Genomic DNA, 22,051 nt, shown 5'->3' with positions numbered 1-22,051 from the left:
CTGGGGGTGGGAATAGCCCATGGGTGCCCAGGAGGTGGAGAGCTTCTGATTCCTGAGCTCCATAGCATTTAACCCACTTCAAGTTTGTAAGCCTGGAGCTGTGTCAAAGACAAGGAGAATACAAGCCTGGGGAATTTGTTTTTGTGAAAAAGTAAGTATGTGGTGGGAATGGTAAAGAAGGGGAAGAGGGGTGCAAATCTAATACACCTTGGGCATCTACTGCATTCCAGACATTATATAATGGCAAGTATTCACATATATTAACTTATTTAACCTTTACAACAACTCTATAAGATATATCATGCTGATTTTGCAGATGAGGAAGTTAAGGTTTAGAGACATTATGCAATTTGCCTGTGATTCCCACCCACCAAAGCTGGTATCAAAATCCCAACTGTCCGTTGTGGGATGAATGCGGACCTTTGGGAATTCCTGGGGGTTAGTGTTCTACTTAGGCAGTTATGCATTTAGGCAGTCTCTGAGGTGTCTAGGCTGGAGCTTGAAAATCAAGGCTAGATTGAAAACGAGGGCAGCTCCTTGCATTTTTAAGTCATGAGTTTACTCTTCTCAGGTAGCTGCTAAGGTGGACACACTAAGATCCTCTGCTGAAGGGAGATCTCACCTGATGTCCTCCCTCCCCTCATGCTTCAGGCTAACGAGGGTCGCCTCCCCTGCCTACATACTGGTGGGGCCATTTAGGTTGTCCCCTGCCTTTATCACCCTAGTAATTAGTCATGTGGCTTTGGAGGGGACTTGAATATGCCAGGAACTGAAGTCAGGTATCTAGTTATCTCTGGTTGATTCTTACATCTTTCTGCAAAGACCCAGAGGCACATGCATGAACGTAGTGTGTCCAGCTATTGCTGAGATGAAGAGCATAGGCTCTGGATCCATTCTGGCAAGGCTTGGTTCTTACTGGGTCGCCTACAGCTTTGTAACCTTGGACAAGGAACTCACCTGCTCATGGTCCAGTTTCTCATGTGTAAAACGGATTTAATAATGGTTCCCATCTCATAGGTTGTTGAGGGAATTACACTGACGATGTTCAGCACATAGCATACAATAAATCACTTTATTATTATTGTCATTATTGATATCTCACATGCTTGCTGAAAGATTAAAAGAATTATCAAATGTAAGACAGCTCTATTTAATATCTTAAAAAGGGGTGTCCAACCCCTGGCCTTCTGGCCGTGTGAAGCCCAGAGTGGCTATGAATGTGGCCCAGCACAAAATTGTAAATTTTCTTTAAACCTTTTTCTTGCTCATCAGTTTTCATTAGTGTTTGTATATTTAATGCGTGGCCCAAGACAACTCTTCTAGTGTGGCCCAGAGATGCCAAAAGGTTGGACACCCCTGTAAAATTTATTAGCAAAAGAAGGGTTACATAAAGGGATGATTTACTAAATCATCCAACTTTTTGGCATCTCTGGACCACACTGGAAGAAGAAGAATTTTCTTGAGCCACACGTTAAATACATTGCGACATGTAATCACACACACACACAAATCTCAAAATGTTTTAAGTAAATTTATGATTTTATGTGGGGCCACATTCATGGCCGTCCTGGACGGCATGAAGCCTGCAGGCTGCGGATTGGACACCCCGATTTAAAGGTTACCTAGAGGATCTCTACAGAACTTGGGTGTTTTGCGTATGGGAAGGAATGAATGATGTAATAACATTTGGATGAAAAATGTAGGCTAGAGAGGGAAATTACCTAGTTAGAAAATGAAGTTCCCTCAAGGTGTTTCCTTGAATTCTTCAGGCTCCTGAAGCCTGTAGCTCACCAGTTTCAACAGCTGCTTCTCTGCTCCTCCTTCTGGAGCCCACGGCTTTAAACATATTTAGCTGATTTGTTCTACCTACATAGTATGTTTATTTTTTCCTTCCGAGTTATTTGTCTAACCAGGCGTAGTGGTTTGGAATCATCTGTTTATGCAGTTGTTTAGCATCTGTCAGCACCTCCACTATGAAAGTATTTTCAGCGGCTCCGGGTCCTGCTGCAGAAGTCTGCTGCCTGCTGGGACTTGGCGTGGCCCCTGCAGTTCCGACGCAATTACAAATAAATAGCATTGGATCGATATTTCAGAGGTTTCTTTTACCTGCTTATTGAAAGGGATATTATTTTTTTTCCAGTTATTTCTTTCTGGGGATTAAAATCTAAGTGGTCAAATACTTGCCAAGGTGTAATTATTATAATTATCATTTGGTTCAAAGGTGAGACTCCAGTGGCTTTACTGCAAGATTTACAAAATGATTGTTAGTCAAATTTTCATACAGAAGAACAACCAGTTGTATATTTGTTTTGTTTATAGATCCTAGGATTAAAGGATTTAAATATATCAGTTTGTGGAGTTAGCATTGACTGCACTTTATGAATTTACTGTTATTCACAGATATTCATATATTTGTGCAATTATGATTCCTAATAATATTCCTATGATAGTTTTAAAAATAATGCCTAGAGGTAAAAATTAGATGTTACATTATTTAGATTGTTTCTAATGATGAATTTCATGTGATTAAGCAAACACATAGTTTTAAAATACTATAAAATGTCTATTTTAGCACCAGGTGTTACATCTGTGGTATTACTGACATTTTTGGTCCAGGTAACTCTTTACTGTGAGGGGCTGCCCTGAGTATTATAAGATGTTAGCGGAATCCCTGGCCTTTGCTCACTGGCAGCACCTCCCCAGTTTTGATAACCAAAAATGTCTCTAGAGAGTGGCAAATCACATCCCCCATCCTCCCGCCCTGGGGGTAAAATCACCCCTGGTTAAGAATGACTGCTTTAGAATATTTGATATTTTATATTGAAACATCTATAATATTATCATATTCAAATATTTAACTTCTTCTGATAAAATTAACGACAGTGAAGATATAAAAACATATGGTCTAGCAGGTTGAAGGTTTTATTGGGCCAACAAATGAGACTTTAACTTCTGATAGTGCCTTGCTTTTGTAATGTGTTAGGAAAAGCTAAATTATCGAGCAAGTTAGTTTGGAGAAATAAATTCAGTCACTTTGATATATTAACATTACATTTAGAAAGTTCCTGTTTTCATGTATCAGTGCCCGTGTTTGTAACACTAATTAACCAAAACAAAGTTATCCTCTTGGTTAAATGTGTTTTCATCTCAGTAGTTATATGAGGGTCATTTATAATATTGGCCTTCCAGAAGAGTACTAGGATGGGTGCAGACATAACTTTTGTCTTGAAGAAATTTATAATCTGGAATAGAAGGGGAAATAATATATTGCCTCCTGGGTTGGATGTATAAGAAATGCAGATAAACCACTCTGGACAGAGTGGATTTAACAAGAAGCTAATGAAGCTTAAACCCCAAGTCTACTCAATGCAGAGGCTCCTTCCAAAGCCTACTTATGTATTTGTAAATTTGTACTCTTTTTCTTAAAGATCCCCTTTTCCCAAATTTTATGTTTATGGCCCTATGAGGCCTGGATTTGCTCCTGATCATGGGGTTTTCAAGGGTGGAGAGAAAGTGAGCCTTTGATTAAGGACGAACACATTAGGGAGGATCTTTGAAGGGTGACCATCCACAGGTTGTCTTTCATGGCATATGTGGCTTTGGATACTCCACGTATTCCTCCACTTCAAAAAGGCAGCCTGAAGCTCAGGAAGCTGAACTCTGCTGTGACTCTCTGCTTCTCAGCCACTTAGATTTCTCTACACATACGGAGAACTCACACCTCCTGGCAGGAGCGGGGACCATCCTCTGTCCTGTGATTTCAAATGTGGTTTAGACTATGGCACAGAGAGTTGAAGACAGAACTTTGAAATAATAATAATAGTGAAATAATAGTGAGCTCTGGTTCTGGATATCTGATTAAAAGGGACAGGTGCCTTGTGCCAAAGGCAAGCTCTAAGGGAAAAACAGAGAGGGTGTGTATGAGAGCACAAGATTTGGCAGGAAAGTGAAGGGGAAAGGGTGGAGGGGGAGTGCTGAAAGAAAGGAGAGGGAGGGAGGAAACAGTGGGAGGGTCATGGTTATGGTACATGGGTAGGGGTTACTGACCTGGGACAAGAGGCCAGTGGGGATAACCTGAGTATGTCTGGATATCTTGTCATATCCACTGGAAATGTGCGGTAGCATCTGCTTCACATCTAGGGATTGACTGACCTCAGGAAGAATTTCTCTCATTTTACCAAACCCATCTCTCTTTGGAACGACCTTCAAAATGCACACATTTGGCTCTGCACTGTTTGAGTTACTTAAATTAGAAAGTCACCAAGTTTTCTTCTTGTATGAATTTTTTATAGCTCTAAGGGATCCTCGGTTTTACTCCTGCCCCATCTACAAGAAGCCAGTCCGAACGGACTTGAATTACATCGCTGCTGTGGACCTGAGGACGGCCCAGGCGCCGGAACACTGGGTGCTCCGTGGGGTCGCCCTTCTCTGTGATGTCAAGTAACATGGGGCATGTCCCCATCCAGTACTTTGGAAAATGCAGGATACAACTGATCGCAACTGTTATCTTGTATGAGCAGTGAACGTCGTGTAAATCAGGTTGATCGTAATAAATGAGCTGCATAGGTTTTCCCTTGGTGGGGTGCTTAATTATATTTAACCTGTTTTAGCATTAATGACCAATCACTGTGTGTGTAGAAAAGTTACTTGGTGATTTAAAAGTAAAATTTACACCTTCCAAATGAAGCGTGGCCTTCAAATCCACAATAATAGATTTTCTTCTTCCTTCAAGTCTAAGGACCTGCCTGGGTTAAGCAGACGATCTTCCCCTTGAAAGGGTTATTTTTCTGTTAATGGGCTTCTGGGGACAGCCCTGTTCTTTAAGGCAACACGCCAAGTTTGTGCTGATTTTGCTTTTATTGCCTTTTTGCATTCAGGTCAAGTTAAGAGATTTTTTTTCATGGCTCAAACAGCCAATTAAAAATACCTTTTAAAAATAGAAGGAAATAGAAAAAATGGCATACGAATGTGAATGGATGGATGCATAGACAATTCATGTAATCCTATAGAATAGACATATAATGTTCAACACCACTGATAACTAATAATGAGATACCACTGATAACTAATAATGAGATACTAAGTGATATTTGTTATGAGAAAAAAATTAAAGCTAAAAGTAAATTGTGGCGATGTCTTTGTAAAAGGAATTCACTCACAGATCTCTAGAGTAATGAAAATCGACCCAACATAAAAAGTTTCAGAGACTTCGATCCTTATTTTTTCTTCTGGAAATCTATATGAAGGAAACCATCTAAAAGACTTAAAAATTTATATGTAAAAATATATTTATTAACAGGCATAAATTAAAAATACCCTAAATATTCAATGATAAGGTTGGGCTTAAGGAACTTAAGAGATATTAGGCAGCCATGAAAAATGTTGTAGATTTCATCCATATTAATTGAAAGATGCAATTACAAAATACCGAGCACTGTGATTATGACTGTAAAATGTATTTACACGTGCACAAAGATAAGACAGTAATGTGGAAAAATAAAAACAGGCATGATAGCATGGTAAAGGATTCAGTTGACTTGGACAAAAGTAATGATTGGAAGAAATAAATAAGGAAAGGATAAAAGTCTCAGATGGTGTATGTCATACACTGTGTGGGGACTTCACACGGGTTTCCATTATTAAACAAAATACTATCTAAGGGAGCTTGCATAACTTTTTATTTTAAATTCTAGTTAGAAATTGCTTCATCGATAACCTATTGACTAAAAAACTTGGTTAGTACTAAATTAGAGTGGTGGTTTGCAAAGGTTTGGTTAACTTTAGATCTATATAGCTTGTTTCTGGTGACAAAAGCTTTCATAGGAATGGAGGATAACAGGTAGACAAGCGTGGGTCCCTCTTACTAGGCTTTGCTCTGTCACGAGCAAGTATCAACTTAAGCTAATTATGGTGAGTTGGACCTGAGTGGTTCATGTGACTCCTACTCATTGTGGATGATGCTGTTTTCATTTGAGTGGTTTCTTTTGGCCTGAGTTAATATATCATTCGATTTATGTGGATTGTGGGGAAGCCATCATTTTATGTTGAAGAACATATAATGAAAATGTGAAAATAATGAGAATTAATAAAGAGTTGTTAATGAATGTCTGAATTGAGATTGGTACTTACTAGAAAGGGGATAAGTGCCTTCAAGTATCCAGAATTAAGCTTTCAAAACTTCATTTTATGTCAAACAACTCAAAAATGCATAATTCATATAAGATTGTGCTATACTCATGTTGGGGTGTGTGTGTTTGTGTGAATATGTTTTGGAGATGCAAAGTAGAACAGGACATCTTGAAAATAACTAGAAATGTTTGCAACTGTTCAACAAGGAATGTCTCTTAGTAGTGAAAAGAAAATGAGGCCCCTTTCTGCTTCACCTCCACCTCTATACCCCTCCCCCCACTGAAGGGCATTCTGCTGAATCAGGGGCAAGGGAGGACCTACTGACTGATCTGCCAGGTGATGGAGAGAGTCGCTGACTTCCATGGAGGTGGAGAAAACAACATTGAAGGACTTGGTGCCATTACAGAATGAGAGAGGTCTTTTTCATCTGTGTCAATATTGGTTCATCAAAAAATTGTTGATTTTGCACCCCTGTGTGTCAGGCACTCTGGTGCACTGGTGGAATGTGATGGAAAAAACATTGTCATAGTCCCTGATTTCATGGAATGTGCCTCAGAACAAAAGACACAGAAAATAAGACACTATTTAGGTATGTAGTTTTATGTAATCTCAATTTATGAGTGTGTAACATGACACATGTATGAGATGCACAGAACAAAAATATAAAGAGTGTGGGTTAGATGCTGTGAAGGAAAATACAGGGGAGACTGCAGCATTTTGGGTGTGTCACAGATTAGCAGGCAGAAGCCTCATGATAGTGGCATCTATCTACCTATCATCTATCTATCTATCCATCTATCTATCTACCTACCTACCTACCTACCTACCTATCATCTATTTATCTATCTATCATCTATCTATCTATCTATCTATCTATCTATCTATCAACTATCTATCTATCCATCTATCTATCTACCTACCTACCTATCATCTATCTATCCATCTATCCATCTATCTATCTATCTATCATCTATCTACCTACCTACCTACCTACCTATCATCTATCTATCTATCTATCTATCTATCTATCTATCTATCTATCTATCATCTGTCTCTTTATTTTATGCAGGAGTGTAAAGTTTTATTAAGGACAAGGCTATAAACAAATCTGAATGTTCCCTAGCAATGATGTCTTGTGTAAACAAGGATAAGGGACCCCTAGATTTAAGAGGTCACTGAAGAGACAAAGAAATGTTTTATGTTAGAGGGATTAGAGTTAGAAATCCAACCACCATAGATTGCCACAAATTTTGTGAAAGGAAGCCTGTCATCTGGAGTTAAACTGCACAGGCAAGGAAACAGGCGCTTCTAAATGGCAGAGGATTTAAATATTCTTTGGTAAGCTGAGAGGAAGGAGTACAAGGTCCAAGAATTGGAGGAGTTTATTACTTTGGAGATGGGAAAAAGCCAAAAAAGATGGAACCAAGTATAGTTCACCATTTTTTAAAAAAAAATTTTATTGTTCAAGTTCAGTTGTCTGCATAGGCTGGTAAGAAGCAAAGCGATATCCTAGAGGGCTGGGTTTTGAGTGCTTCTACTACGTACTCTTATGACCACACAAGGTTTAAAATGCAGCATCTGCCCAGATGCATTATTAAATAACGAGTATCTTCCTTTGTTGTGGCCAGTGCATAGATCAATGTGAGTGTGTCCTCCAGAAGTTCCTGTGTTCCTACCAGATCCTCATCTTTAGCTTCTTCACAGTGTTGGCATCAACAGCTTTCATCTTAGCAGGTCAGGAGTCCATATGTTTAGGACCACAGAGTTCTGACTTGGAAACTGACTTCACAGATTGCCCCAAATGACTCTGGCAGTCCATGCTTCTGGTTGCCCCTGAAAACTTGCAGTACGGACTTCCTGGCAGTAAAACAAGACAAAGAACAGCATGTATCCAAAATGTGTTTATTGGATGGTTCGCTGCTCACCTGGAGTCAGGTGCGGTGAGTGCTGCTTCCTTGGGAAGGAGCATCCCCTGGAAGCCTTGCTGCCCCTCCTGTGGTCTGGTAGAGGACCGTGGAGCAGCCACACACAGAATTGCCATCTGTGCATGGTTAGAGGTGTGATGACTTTATAGCATCCTAGGCATGTCACACCCAGGAAGCAGGAACTGGGGTTTTTGCACAGGTGCTGCTTCTGGTGTTCCCTCTTCTCCTTTTCTGGTGAGGGATGAAGGTGGTCCTTAGTGAGAGGCATGTTGTTGTGGGAGGTTGTCACCACCAGAAAGGTATTCTCACTTATTTCTAACTAAGAAGGTAGAACGTAACAGCAGCTGGGAGCTCCCCTGAGCTGAAACAGCCAATGAACATCCTTGCTTGGCTCTTTCTGGTCCTCTGGCTCCCCTGTGCAGCTCACAGCAACCGATGAACTTCTCTGCAAGCAGGGTCCTCCCAGATTTGGGACAAAGGGAGAAAATTTTGCCACATTAACTACCCTTTTATACTTGGGGCTACAATCACCATTTCACAGATACTTACCTCAGTGTTCTATGATCCTATCTTTAATGAAATGTTGGCTGTTTCCTTAAAGGAAAGGAACATTGAAACAACTCAGCTTCCATGAGGCCATGTGACCATCTACCGTGGGCACTCTTTCCCTGCAGAGATGTAATTTAACTGGGCCACAGGGAGAGGCAGCCAAAGGTGACACTTACATTTAAACATGAAGGAGAAAAGGAAAACATCTCAGACCCACAAGTACTGAGGACTCACTGTCTGTTTCCTAAAGGGAGGAGCTGAGCGTGGAGCCTGAAGGATGGGTGACAGGAAACCTGGCCTGGATGGGAGGGCTGAGAAGGACTGCTTTCTGAATGTACTTTCAAACCTCATTACGACTGCTGCCAACTGCAGAGTAGTGGCTGGTGGAAATCATATGTCTGTAAGTCCTTGGAATGAAAACTCCTTCTTTGTGTTAAATGCTATTGGCAATGGAAAAATCTTGTTGTAAAGAATTCAACATTAAGAGACATGATGAGCAAACCAGTATAAATAAAATACACAGCATCAACAATGTCTTTATCATGGGGCAGCCACTGTGGAAAACAGTATGGAATTTCCTCAGAAAACTAAAAATGGGTCTGCCTTTTGACCTGGTAATTCCACTGCTAGGATTATACCCTAAGAACCCTGAAACACCAATCCCAAAGAAACTATGCATCCCAATGTTCATAGCAGCACAATTTACAATAGCTAAGTGCTGGAAGCAACCTAAGTGCCCATCAGCAAATGAGTGGATCAAAAAACTATGGTACATTTACACAATGGAATTCTATGCAGCAGAGAGAAAGAAGGAGCTCATACCCTTTGCAACAGCATGGATGGAACATTATGCTAAGTGAAATAAGCCAGTCAGAGAAAGACAAATGCCATATGATTTCACTCATATGTAGAATCTAATGAGTAAGCTAAACAAGGAAAATGGGGACAGACTCATATATGGAGCATAGGATGACAGCTAGTGGGGGAGGTTAGGGGGGAGAGGGGTTGAGCAAAAAGGAAAAAGGACTCATGGATGTGGACAACAGTGTGGTGATTGCTGGGGGGGAGGAGGTATAAAGGGACTAAAAGGTACAATCTTGGAGGTAAAATGGTCTGGTGATACCCATTTAGGTGGAAAAGACTTTGACAACTGAACGGTCAACCATTTCATTGTAGAGTTCAAGTGCAAGCACTAGAAGGACATCAGTGAGAATAAGAGGGCTGTTCTTCACCTTTGAACTGCTTTTGTGAATGTGCTAAGCATACTCTCTCTTCCAGCACCGAGGCCAGTATTGAGATTGATTCAGTCTATGAGGGAATCGACTTCTATACCTTTATCACCCATGCCTGATTTGAAGCATTGAATGTGGCACCTTTTCCGTGGCACCCTGGACCCAGTAGAGAAAGCCCTTTGTGATGCCAGGCTTGACAAATCTCGGATCCAAGGTATTGTCCTGGTGGGGGGTTCTATCTGTATCCCCAAGATTCAGAAAATCCCACAGGACTTCTTCAGTGGAAAAGAGCTGAACAAGAGCATCAGCCCTAATGAGGTTGTTGCTTATGGCGCAGCTGTCCAGGCAGCCCTGGTCTCCGGAGACAAATCTGAAAATGTTCAAGATTTGCTTCTGTTGGCTGTCACTGCTCTTCCCCATGGCACTGAGAGTGCTGGTGGAGCCATGGCTGTCCTTCTCAAGAGCGATAATGCAACCCCTACCAAGCAGACACAGACCTTCACCACCTACTCTGACTCCCAGCGGGGGGTGCTGATTCAGGTTTATGAAGGTGAGTGTGCCATGACTAAGGATAACAACCTGCTTGGCAAGTGTGCACTCACAGGCACACCTCCTGCACCTTGTGGTGTTCCTCAGATTGAAGTCACTTTTGATATCAATGCCAATAGCATTCTTAATGTGTCTGCTGTGGATAAGAGTACAGGAAAAGAGAACAAGATCACCATCACTACTTACAAGGGTCGTCTGTGCAAGGAAGACATTGAGCGCATGGTCCAGGAAGCTGAGAAATACAAAGCTACATTTCAAATGCTATTTGTATTGCAAGTATTAGGAGTGGTTTAAAAAATTACATTGTGCGATTGATTAGTGTTGATTAGTAGCCCCTGTCAGCACATCAAAACAAGGCCTGTCAAGGTGAACAAATGGTGCACTCATATTTACAATATGGCCCTCCAGATTGGGTGGCATGCTTGTAAAACCAATAAACAAATCAGTAAGTTATGAAAACACAAGGAAATCTAGTGGTTTTGCCAGGTAATTTTTCTAGTGTTCAGTTTTAGAAATTTTGACATTAGTAGATTCTGGTCAGTTGACTGGTACCTGCTGTGTCCACAAACACCTTCAACCCAGGATAGGAGAGAACTCAAGGTCAGCTTTAGATTCAGGTATGAGATTTGGCTACGAAACTGTGAGTCCACACACATGTTGCTTGCCTTTTTAAAGTGGTGAGCCTCATTCTGTGTTGCACTTTAAACAAGGACCTTATCAGTGCAAGAGTGGAATGTGTCACCTGCCCAGCCTGCACCTTGATGGGCTTTTCTGGTTCTCTTCTTGAGCCTGGACAACGTAAAGCTGAGCAGACGGGAATGATAGGTTGAACCCTACTCTGTCCTTTCATTTGCGTGAAGAGAAATGGGAATAAAGGGACTAGGTGGGAGGGCAGGGAATTGAAGGGTGGAAGGAAGTATCCTGAGTGGAGTGGGATGGTGAGTAAGAAGGGGATCAGGTTTCTGTCCCTCAGGCAATGTTAGAATTTGATTATAGCCACGTGCCACTTAACGATAGACATGCCTTCCGTGAGATTCATTGTTAGATGATTCTGTCGTTGTGTGAACCTCACAGAGTGCACTTCCTCAGCCTTAGATGGTACAGCCATTACTCAGCTAGGCTATTGGTGGAGCCTAGTGCTCTAGGCTACAAGCCTGTACTGCATGGTGCTACACAAAACAGCATGAGGTTAAGTCAAGTGCGAGAGAAAATGATGCCATCAAGACATGAGGTAAGAATGGGATATACGAGGCTGCTGCCCACGTAACATGGCACAGTGCTTTACAGGAAATTTTTTACAAGTAAAGCACACACTCTAAAATAATGGGAAAAGTATGAGATAGTAAACACATGAACTAGTAACATGGTCATTCACCATTATCAGATATTTGAAGTCTGCATCATTGTATGTGCTATACTTTTACACGAGTGGCAGTGTGGCAGGTCTGTTCACACCAGTGTCACCACAACAGGTGAGGAATGTGCGATGCTGTGACTGTGAGGCATGCAGGTTTTCCAGCTGTGTTAGGAGCCTACGGGACCAGCACAGTGTATGCGGTCTGTGGCTGACGGGCACCTTGTTAGGCGTGCATGACTGTAGCAGCAACATCCCTGGCGGATCAAGACAATGGATGAATAATCTCCCCGAAACTCTTCAAATGAGCCTTTAAAAAATAACTTTATCCTCTGGATTTCCAAGTTTTCATTACAAATGCCAGCAGTATTAAAATCTAATATTATAACTTCAATGCCTTAAAAAATTTAATATGTGGTTTTATAATAGTCCTATTCTCTCCTCCCTTTAAGGAACATCCATAAAACCACTGTGTGAGTTGGCTAATGAGTTTTCTTCCTCTGCCTTTTCTGTGCCGTCGTGATTTAGGGCTCCATTAGTTTCCCAAGGCTCTGGATTTATAGGCAAGTTTAATTGTTTCCAAGTTTGAGTTTACGTTGGATGGCTGCAGAGCCAGCACCGGGAGCCTTGCCCTCCCTGTTATTTGCAAGCCAAATGCCATTTTTCATCGAGCTATAGGTTATCGCGCCTTGCTGTGTGCCATGGGGGTAGAGCCAAGCCATGCCGTGCAGCGGGCTACTCTGCTCCTGCTCTAGTAATGTTGTGTGAGTGCTGCTAAGACCTTGCTTCATTTTTGCCTTCGCTTAGGCTAATATGCATAGCATTCATATCAGATGTCATCACAAACCGACTTGCCCAGAAAGCCAATTAAGTTTCCCCATATTTTGTGCAGGAGTCAATTTTAATAAGGCCACATAGAGTGCTCACGAGTACTTGAGAAAGGAGAAAGATTAAATGTGATGAAGGACACCGAAGAGACTGCCTGGAAAGTCACGGAATGGGGAGATTTGTGAAGGATTATGAAGCAAAACCTGTGCTCTAGCCGATACCGAACACGCCTCTTTGCTGCTGGATGCAGTTTAAAATTCACCCCATCGCTCAGTGCAGCCTGCGGTGATCTATCCATTTATAATTTATTTATGCAAATTCTTAAAACAAGTCCCAGTTGACCTGTTGAAAAAGAGTTTATAAAACCTTTTAGTGTTTTATCATTTGAAAAGCGATCATTTGCTTGCACCAATGAAACTTTTTGCTCTTCTAGCAAATAGTGAAAATGTTTTTAGTGTTTCAGGAATGTAACAAATTGCTATTGTTCACATCTTATATCCCTTGATACATTACACTACTGATCACAAAGATTTATAAGTGATACAAACGAGGGGTTTTCAAAGATGATTGTTGTGATCATACTCTTGGAAAGCAGAAATTCTTTTCTACGTATTTTGATTGTATTAGAAATCAGAAAGTCGAGCAATAACTGGAGAAGATAGCTAATGAATATGTTTAGGTTGCTTTAGCCTATTTTAGTTTATTTTTATGTCTTCGTTGTTTGTTTTTCTAATCTGTTTTCCCCATGCTAAGAGCCTACTAATATTCTCCAGTGTAGAAAAGCAGAACACATTTTGGGACCCACTGATACCATATAAGGATGGGGAGACTTACTGGTAGATTTGGGCTGCGTATGGAATAGTGAGACAACCTTTCTAAGATGATGTCAGAGATGCAGAATCATTGCACCGTTCGTTATTTTGATCCCTACTAATACTAGCATGTTTGCATTTACATGTATGTAAACTGTTGCTACTACAAATGTATATTATGTACAATATGTAGAACAAACAAGTGCTGTTCTAAATTCCATGTCTTATATGTAAATAAAAATAATGAGCTTAGTTTACAGAAATTTAAATCTCTCTCTTCATATAATGGGAGTGGCTCTTTACAGGACCTGTATGTCTCACAGAAGCAATAGGACACCAGGCACAGCCTTGTCACAGCCCGTAGAGTTGCCCGTGGTGGCGCTGTACCTTGCTGCAGTGATGTACCTGTGGTTCTGCTGGGATGGAGTCCACAGCACACAGTTCCTGCTACAGGGGAGCTCTCTGCGGCGAGCTAGAGATTACAGGATCTGTGGCCACTAATGTAAGCCCCACGGTGGTTTACAGGATTGCATAGACCGGACGAACCTTTGCCAAGCTGTGAAACTCTCACTGTGTCTTTGCACAAAGACCCTTTCCTCTGTCCTCTCTCCACCTTCAGGTATGCCCTTGGCTCTCATCAGGCTGACCTGCTAATGGCGTAAGATGAGACCTCATGGAGCAGTACTTGTGTTTAGATAGAGACTTGGACTTAAAGAGACCTCGTTTCTATGCTTCACTGGCCTAGATTATTATTTTGTTTGTTTAGGCTCCGCCCAGCTCCCTAAAGGCTCCATTAACCACCAGCTTCTTTATGTGTAATTGTGACATTAATCATAAGTACAGACTCTACTCTGTAACAAAATGTCCAATGGAAAAAGAATCCTAAACTGACTCCCACCCCCACCTCAAGCCCTTGCTTCCAGGCCTGGTCGGCTAAAGGTTGTAGTTTTCCCGCCTTTACCATCTACTTGCCCAACTCAAGTCCCCTGGGGGGGGGTGGTTGTCACAGGAATGGGAGTGTGGCTGCTTCCGAGGCCTGCAGGACCGGCCTGGATAACTCCCTCCTGTCTGGGGCCGTCCTTGTCCCTGGCTTGCTTCCTGGGCCCACCCTGTCTTGACGACTGTGATGCCTGGGAGGTATGAGGGCGACCAGAGGAAGTGGAGCACTGGGAGCCAACAGACCTGCCATTAACTAGCTGGGTAAATTTGAGACACTTGGTTACTGTTTTATTTTCCCCTCATCTAAAAAGTGGGCATACAATACCTTCCTTGTGAGGATGCTTGTGAGGAAAAATAGAGACACAGTCAGAAAGTGCCCAGAACAAAGGAGAACTCGGCAAGGGTCAGTTCCTCTCCCCCTTCCTGTTATAGGTCAGTTCGGTTAAGGAGGAGGGAGGTGGGCTGCCACCACCTGGCGTGAGGACACTTCTCTGGGGGTGAGCCCGATGTCCAGCAGGTGCAATCCTTCCAGTCCTTCCCATTAGGTGCTAAGACCAGCTTTAGCCGTCTCAATGCTATTTTCTCCTTATTGTCAGTTTAAGAGAACTGATTTCTTGGGTTCCTTTCGTTTTTATTGTTTTGATGTATGTACACGTATAAGTCAATTCCAAAGAAAAGCTTTCCAACCTCTGCAGTTTTCCTCTGTGTGGTGTGTCGTAAATACCCAAAGTCTGAATTCTCGTATGTCCTCTAATGCTGATGTCTGATGCTGACACGCACACCATACATTGTGAACTGTCACTGCCGTTCCTCTGTGCCAGTTCAGATAGCGAGGCCAGTCGTTTCATTTGCAAACCAGGGACCATCCACACGAGATGACAAAAGGGAGATGGAGGATAAGCAATGGGTACAGGTTTGCAGTCACCGTCGCTTTTGTTTATTTGAAAAAATCTTAATTTTTAAAAATAGTAGTTGTTAACCTTGGCTGTGCGTTAAAACCACCTGGGGAGCTTTTAAAAAAATATTGACACCAAGGTCTGGGCACCATTTAATAAAATCAAAATATCTGGGGGTGGGACCAGGGCATCCTGTTAAAGCAGCAAGGGTGGAGGACCTCTACTTTTTAAAGTGCAAACAGGTGGTACTGCTCACAACAGGATCATAAAGTAATTGGGAATCATGTTTGTGGTTCAGACAGCTTAGAGCAATTATGTAACTGAAGAGAGGTGAGGTGGTAAAAGCTGGCTTCATATTGGAATATTGGAATGAGGAAGGTTTGTCATTTTACCAGTATCTTTCATGTATTCTCCAACTTTCAATTCTTGATTAAAGAATACTGTTGCTGAATTCTGTTGCTCTATGAACCCATGAAACAAAAACATTCCTTTTTAAAAAATGAAAATAATTGTAATTTTTGGGCTAAGTTGTATGTTGGTTTACTGAGTAATTTTTATCTCCTTCAAAATTACATGGGAGAATTTGTGGTGGAATATATAATTTAATTAATTTTTTCCTGATGGCAGTATAATTAACAATGAAAAATTACATAATTTTATTTGTAAAGCTTGATGATTCGACATACATGTACACTGTGAAATAATAACCAAAAATTAACAAACATATCCATCACCTCATATAGCTACCTTCTTTATTTTTGGTTGGAAGAACTATTGTGAAAACATCACCCAAGTGCTTGTTCTTTATCAGAAATGTGGCATAATGCACTTTATCAGTGTTCCTAAATTTTAATATTCACTTGAATCACACAGGGGTCTTGTGACAAATGCAGGTTATAATCAGTAGGGCCCAAGGCTCTGCATTTCCAGCAAGCTCCCCGAGGGCACTACCAAGTGCTACCAAGAACCTGTACAGTGACTCTTCACAGGTTCTGACGCTCTATTTTTAGCTACATTTACTTCTAGGGACATAGGGCCTTCCTGGTGAAGTGGCCTCTCTATTGTTCATTCTTGGTAATTTTTTTCTTCCGATGTTTCTTTCTTTCTTTGATATTAATATAGCCACTACAGATTTCTTTTGATTATTATTTCCCTCCCTTTACTTTTCTATCTTGTAAGCCTCTCCATGCCTTTATATTTAGAGTGAGTTTCTTACATAATTTACTATTGATTTTTAATGTAATCAGGTACCCTATGACTTTTAATTGGGATGTGCTGACCATTTATGTCTCATGTAATTATTGGTATGGTTTGATTTAAATCTTCCATCTTACTCGTTTTCTACTTGTTCCATCTGTTTCTTTGTTCCTTTTTCCTCCTTTTCTGCCTGCTTTGGATCAGTGTCATTTATGATCCCATTTTCATCTCAGATATCAGCTTATTAGTTACAACTCATTCACTTTCCCTTCTTTTGATGGGTGTCCTAGGGTGACCAAGATGACCTACTGTCCCCTCCGCCTGACTCCACTTTTGACCGGCTTCTCCTGACTGTGGCCTGTGACTTCCCTTTTCTTAGAGAATTTACTTTAGAAAACTTGTAATTGTAATCTCTCCTCTGCCCCTTTGAGTTGTGGTTCTTTATCAAGGACCTGGGAGCCATTCCATTGAAATGAAATAACCAAGAAAGATGGGGTCCCTTTCTCCCAGCCTCTGTGGGAGGGTGGAGTCTATCTTTGATAAGCTACAGTTAGCAAGCAGAGATGGCTTGTTCACATTGACAAAGCTCTCCGCTAACGTCCTCTAGTACTTTTTCATTAGCTCACCCCAGCATTTAAAAGTCCTCCTGCCTCCTGTTTTGGTGGAGTTGAATTCAACCTCTTGCCCTACTGCAGTAGTCTTGAATAAAGTCTCCATGCTATTTTTTTATGTATATATTTATTTATTTTTAGTCAGAGGGGAAGGGAAAGAGAAAGAGAGGGAGAGAAATGTCAATGTGTGGTTGCCTCTCCCACATCCCCTACTGGAAACCTGGCCCACAACCTAGGCATGCACCCCGACTGGGAATTGAACCAATGACCCTTTGGTTTGCAGGCCAGTGCTCAATCCACTGAGCCACACCAGCCAGGGCCAATGTTGTTTTTTAATGTGCCAGTGCAGTTGTCCTTTTACAAGAATTTACAATATGACTTTTTGCTCATCACAGTCTGCTTTCAAATGATATCACTTCATGTATAAGAACCTTACAATCCCTCGCTCTCATCCTTTCTGCCACCGATGTTACATACTTTTCTTTTATATGAGTTATAAGCTACATAACACGTTGTAACTATCTTTGCCTTCATCATTTCATTTTTAGAGTGATTAAAATGAGAGAAATGACTTTAACTTTTTCCATTTTCTTTTATCTTCATTTTTTAAATGTAAAGCAAAGTTTGCATCTGCTATTGTACTGCTTTTGCTTTATGAAGTGCTTTGAACATTTCTTGCAGAACATTTATGCTGGCATTTCCCAGCTTTAGTCATCTAGAAAGTTTTGAGTTTGCCTAAATTTTTGTTGGGTGTAGAATTCTGGGTTGTCAGTTTTTTTTTTTTTAACTCATTTAACATATGGTTAATTATGAAAAGTAAACTGATAATCCATTTATCTTTTCCAACAGGCAGGGTGCTTTCTGATAAAACTGGTACTTTCAAAGCTAAAAGGCTAGACACAGCAGACCCCTGGCCTCTTCCAGGGTCTGCAGGGCACAGAGGGCCTGAGATACCTTCCGTGTAGGGTCAACCACCCCCTACGTTACATAAGTGCTTTGGTGAAAACCCTGGGAGTGTTTCCTGAAAGGTGAGAGGGTAATCTATGCCAGTGCAGCATAACAAAGGTCTCTTCAATTCCAGATCCCTAATAAAAGTTACAATTTCACAGTGTCTCTGGCATTTGCTCACTTTTAGAATGGCGGCCCGTTATCTTTCTTTGAAACTTACTACCTATTAGCGGAAGCAGAACATAGGACTTTTCTAATTTACTAAAATAAAAACGCATTGTTAATGTGCCACAAGTCTCTATGTTTCTCTTGCAGATCAGAACCTTTTGTTTTAAGCAAAAAGAAAATAATTTACTTTGTAAAATGTTTAGCTTTCATCCCATTAACAACTCAGCTTGTATACATATATTTTACTTAACCCAATTGTGTTTATTTTTTATGGGCGCTGTAACAAATTATCACAAACTCAGTGACTTAAAATATTACAAATATACTCTCTCACAGTTCTGGAGGCCAGAACTCCAAAGTCAAGGTGCCAGTAGGGCTATGTTCTCTCTGCAAGTTGTCAGAGAGGACTCTTATTTATCTTCCTGCTTCTGGCAGCTGCTGGCATTGGCTGCTGGTCACCTAACTCCAACCTCTGCCTCTTTCTTTACATCACTTTCTCTTCTGTCTAATCTCTGACTGTCTTCTCTTACAAGGACACTTGGAATAGCATTTAGGGCCGACCCACATAATCCAGGATAACCTCCTCATTTCAAAATTCTAAACTTAATTACCCTTTATCCATACAAAATAACATTTACAGGTTCTTGTATATCCGGTCACGATAGTACCTAATGTCTTTGGGTGACTATTACTCAGCCTACTACTTCAATGCTTTTTAACTTTACTGCATGTAATTTTTTTAAAAAACACTTTATGTGAAGAGTTATGGAGACATTTCACAGCTGAAAGAAATGGTGGCATGTAGAGGTCTTTGATTTGGTACTTTAAATAATCATAATCATAGTAATAAAGCTAATACTTACTAATATTTACAATGTGATGGGCCTGAGAGAACTTCTACTGAAAAGATGGTCTGAGGACCAATAGCATCGAAGTACTCGGGAGCCCGTGAGAAATGCGTAATCTTGGTTTGACGTCGTACCTCCTCAATCAGAGTCTACATTTTTCCAGGATTTCTACTGATTTGTCTGAATATTATAGCTTGAGAAAGTTCTTTCCTGAATTAATTAACCCTTATAAATATCCTATAATGTGGCTAATGTTGTTAGCATCTACCATTTTACAGGTGAAGAACACAAGGCTTAGAGAGTCTGGGTAACTTGCCCAAAGCCATTTAATTAGCAGGAGTGGATCCTGTAATCCACTTGCCTCTTCCCAGAAGGTACCATTCGCCATCTATGGTATCTTGCCGCTTCATACAGCAAACAATGGAGGTTCACACCTTAGGAACACAGGGAAACAATACCTTTCAGCAGCCTTGTGAGTCCCATGAGTTTCTGGTCTTCTCCCAGCTAGCCAGTTACCCGGTATCAGCTCTCTGGGACTTCCTATACATCATTCCTACACAAATCACCCTAGATACATTCTGTAGACTTGCTAGAAGGATCAGTTAGACATTTGCTTGAGTATTGGTTAATGAAATCGTTTTTATTTTGCAGAAAATTAAAAAGTGCCAATTAGAACGAGAATACGATGACAACCCCTGCCCTCTGCCTCCTGCTCATTTGCATACATGAAGAAACGGACAAGCAGCTGCTGCGTTGCAAGAGGGTGGAGGCCATTTGACGGTCTGTGAAGCAGTCGCGATGCTTGGTGGCACTTTCTCTCTCCTGGTAACTACGTTTACCGACTTAAATTAGCACCTTCTCAGAAGGCTGTATTGGGTGTGGTGCTTCTAGGTGACGCGAAGGTTCCCTTTACTCTTCTTTGTCTGAGCATCAAAAATCACTTTCAGCTCAAACCTCCTTCCGTTCTGATTATAGTTATGAATTCCCCATGTTGTGTTTATTCACAACAAAAATACTCTTCTTAAAACAAATATTGATAAATAATTCTCAAGCATTATTTATAAAGATTGTGTTTTAGACCTATTCTATAATTTAGGGATGACAGTAGGGGAGAGAAAAAGAGTATTTGCCAAATTAGCTACATGTTTTACTCACAGTGTCTCATTTCTGTCCCAGAACAACTTTGTAAGGTAAAGATACTATCTTCCTTTTACATGTGAGAAAAACTTAGGCTTAAAAGAGTTAACTTGGTCAGGGCCAGTGTTGCATAGCCAGTGAGTAGGTGTAGCGTGCCCGGCTGCGAGTTTATGTTAATCTAGGTGCCCAGGACTCTGCTCACTGTCCCTTGCATCAATCTTAGTCTTTATCAACTCACCCTACTGTTCAGATTGGAGAGAAACACGTTATCAGTTGCTCCTTGACCTTCAGGTTGGCTCAGGGTTGGGGAGCCATGCTGTTCATTTCTCTGCAGTGCTTTTGCTTTACTAAGTTACAGCCAGAGGTTGCTTGTTAACTCGTGAAAAAAAAAAATTATACTCCAAGGAAGGAATGATATTATAGTTAGTATTTTTAATTCAAGAACAAGGCTATTCTTATAGTGTTAGAAAGGAAAATATGGAAGCTGAAATTTTACATTTGTCAAAAATATAAAAACCCTGATATGGCAATTACACCTCAATAAAAACGATGATGAATTCTCCCCAAAGACACTTCTATTAGTTCACCTCACTCTTCATTCGCATGTGTTTGTTTACTGTTCACAGGTTTTCTCAGATCTAAGGTTTACAGACTCTTTATTAAAGAGGATTTATCTTTTTCATAAAAAGGTTTACCTTGAAAAAAATGAGGACACAGTTTTTGAAGAGATCTGCAATGGTGGGAAAGGCCAGTCGCTTCTGGAGTGGCTCACTGGTGGGGTATATCTGAGATTTTGATGGATTGTGACATGAGCCTGCAGCCAAGCAGTTTGGAATCCTTTTCCACTGGTGCGAAGGTTCACATTGAAAGATGGGAAATGATCTTACAGCAGAAATCATAGCTGTAAGTTCGACTTACTTCTACTCCCCCAGGTATGCAAAAATGTGATGTGAATTAAATGGCCCTAAAAGAAAAAGAATGCACACATTTATCTGAAGCAGGAAAAAAAAAAAAGCAATGTGATCCATATGCTCTGCAACTCATTGTTTAGTCATTTTTTGAAGCCATGTGGTAGCTAATGAAAAAGCAACTAAGCCTGAGTCCTTTTTCCATAAAGCTTTTAGTATCATTGTACAGTAATTGTGTTCTCCATTTTGAACTTATAATTATAATACAAATTGCAATCTGGCTGTTTTTTCCTTGCCTCTGAAGATTGAGTTAGAACTGGTTGAAACTCTAACTAAAGTGTGGTGTGAAACCCAACATTTCTTGCAGTTTTCCAGTTTATTCAACTTTCGGCTTAGTCAACTGGCTTTGATTTCTCCATCTGCCTCCATTTGACTACTTTGTCCAATGCTTTGTCTTCCATATCAGTGGTTCTTTTCCGTAATTTTACTTAAACTAATCACATATATTCATTGTGTGTAGTGGAATTATGCTGAAGAGTTGGGTAATGTGGTGGGATATAACAAAGCACAACCCACCATACAAATTAAACTTGAACGGATATTTCTGCTATAAAACATTTTTAGCCATTTTCTACCTCTCCTATTTTCTACCTCTCATCTATTTTCTTGGTCTCCATGCTCAACCCTCCAACCCCAATGAATTTCGGGTATTATTTCTTTGAATATATTTTATCCTCTCCTTGTACTTTATTATGCGTTTATTTGTGTATTTAATGATGCCCACATTGCTGTGAGGTTCTGTTCTTTCTATTTTTCAGATTTTATGATCTATGTTGACCTGTGTGTAAGTTTCTGATTCTTTCTTCTGTCACCTAAATCTACTTTTGGACTCTGGACTCTGTTATGGGTTGAATTGTGTGAAGACTGAAATCTTTAGTACCATAGATTGTGACCTTATTTGGATACAGGGTTATTACAGATATCATTAATTAAGATGTGGTCATGCTGGGTTAGGGTGGAG

General features: G+C 40.7%; 1 protein-coding gene and 1 long non-coding RNA gene across 6 annotated transcripts in view; both read left to right on the top strand.

Annotated features, from left to right (window-relative positions):
• Positions 1–6,074, top strand: part of DNAH5 (dynein axonemal heavy chain 5) — a 235,227-nt gene extending 229,153 nt beyond the window's left edge. For all 5 annotated transcript variants that reach the window (XM_053913932.1, XM_053913940.1, XM_053913931.1 and 2 more), the window contains one exon: positions 4,293–6,074. In XM_053913932.1, coding sequence (XP_053769907.1) covers positions 4,293–4,444 — 152 coding nt within the window. In that variant the 3' untranslated portion in view covers positions 4,445–6,074. The remainder of the gene's footprint in view (positions 1–4,292) is intronic.
• A 2,856-nt stretch (positions 6,075–8,930) lies between these two features.
• On the top strand, positions 8,931–19,788 carry LOC123478491 (uncharacterized). The gene is made up of 3 exons (XR_006653701.3): positions 8,931–9,003; positions 9,882–10,049; positions 19,637–19,788. It is a non-coding gene; the product is annotated as an uncharacterized lncRNA (long non-coding RNA).
• The last annotated feature ends 2,263 nt before the right edge of the window (positions 19,789–22,051 follow it).

This window comes from Desmodus rotundus, chromosome 1 (assembly GCF_022682495.2).
Source record: "Desmodus rotundus isolate HL8 chromosome 1, HLdesRot8A.1, whole genome shotgun sequence".
Lineage (NCBI taxonomy): Eukaryota > Metazoa > Chordata > Mammalia > Chiroptera > Phyllostomidae > Desmodus > Desmodus rotundus.
This window is presented reverse-complemented; position numbering and strand designations above follow the sequence as displayed.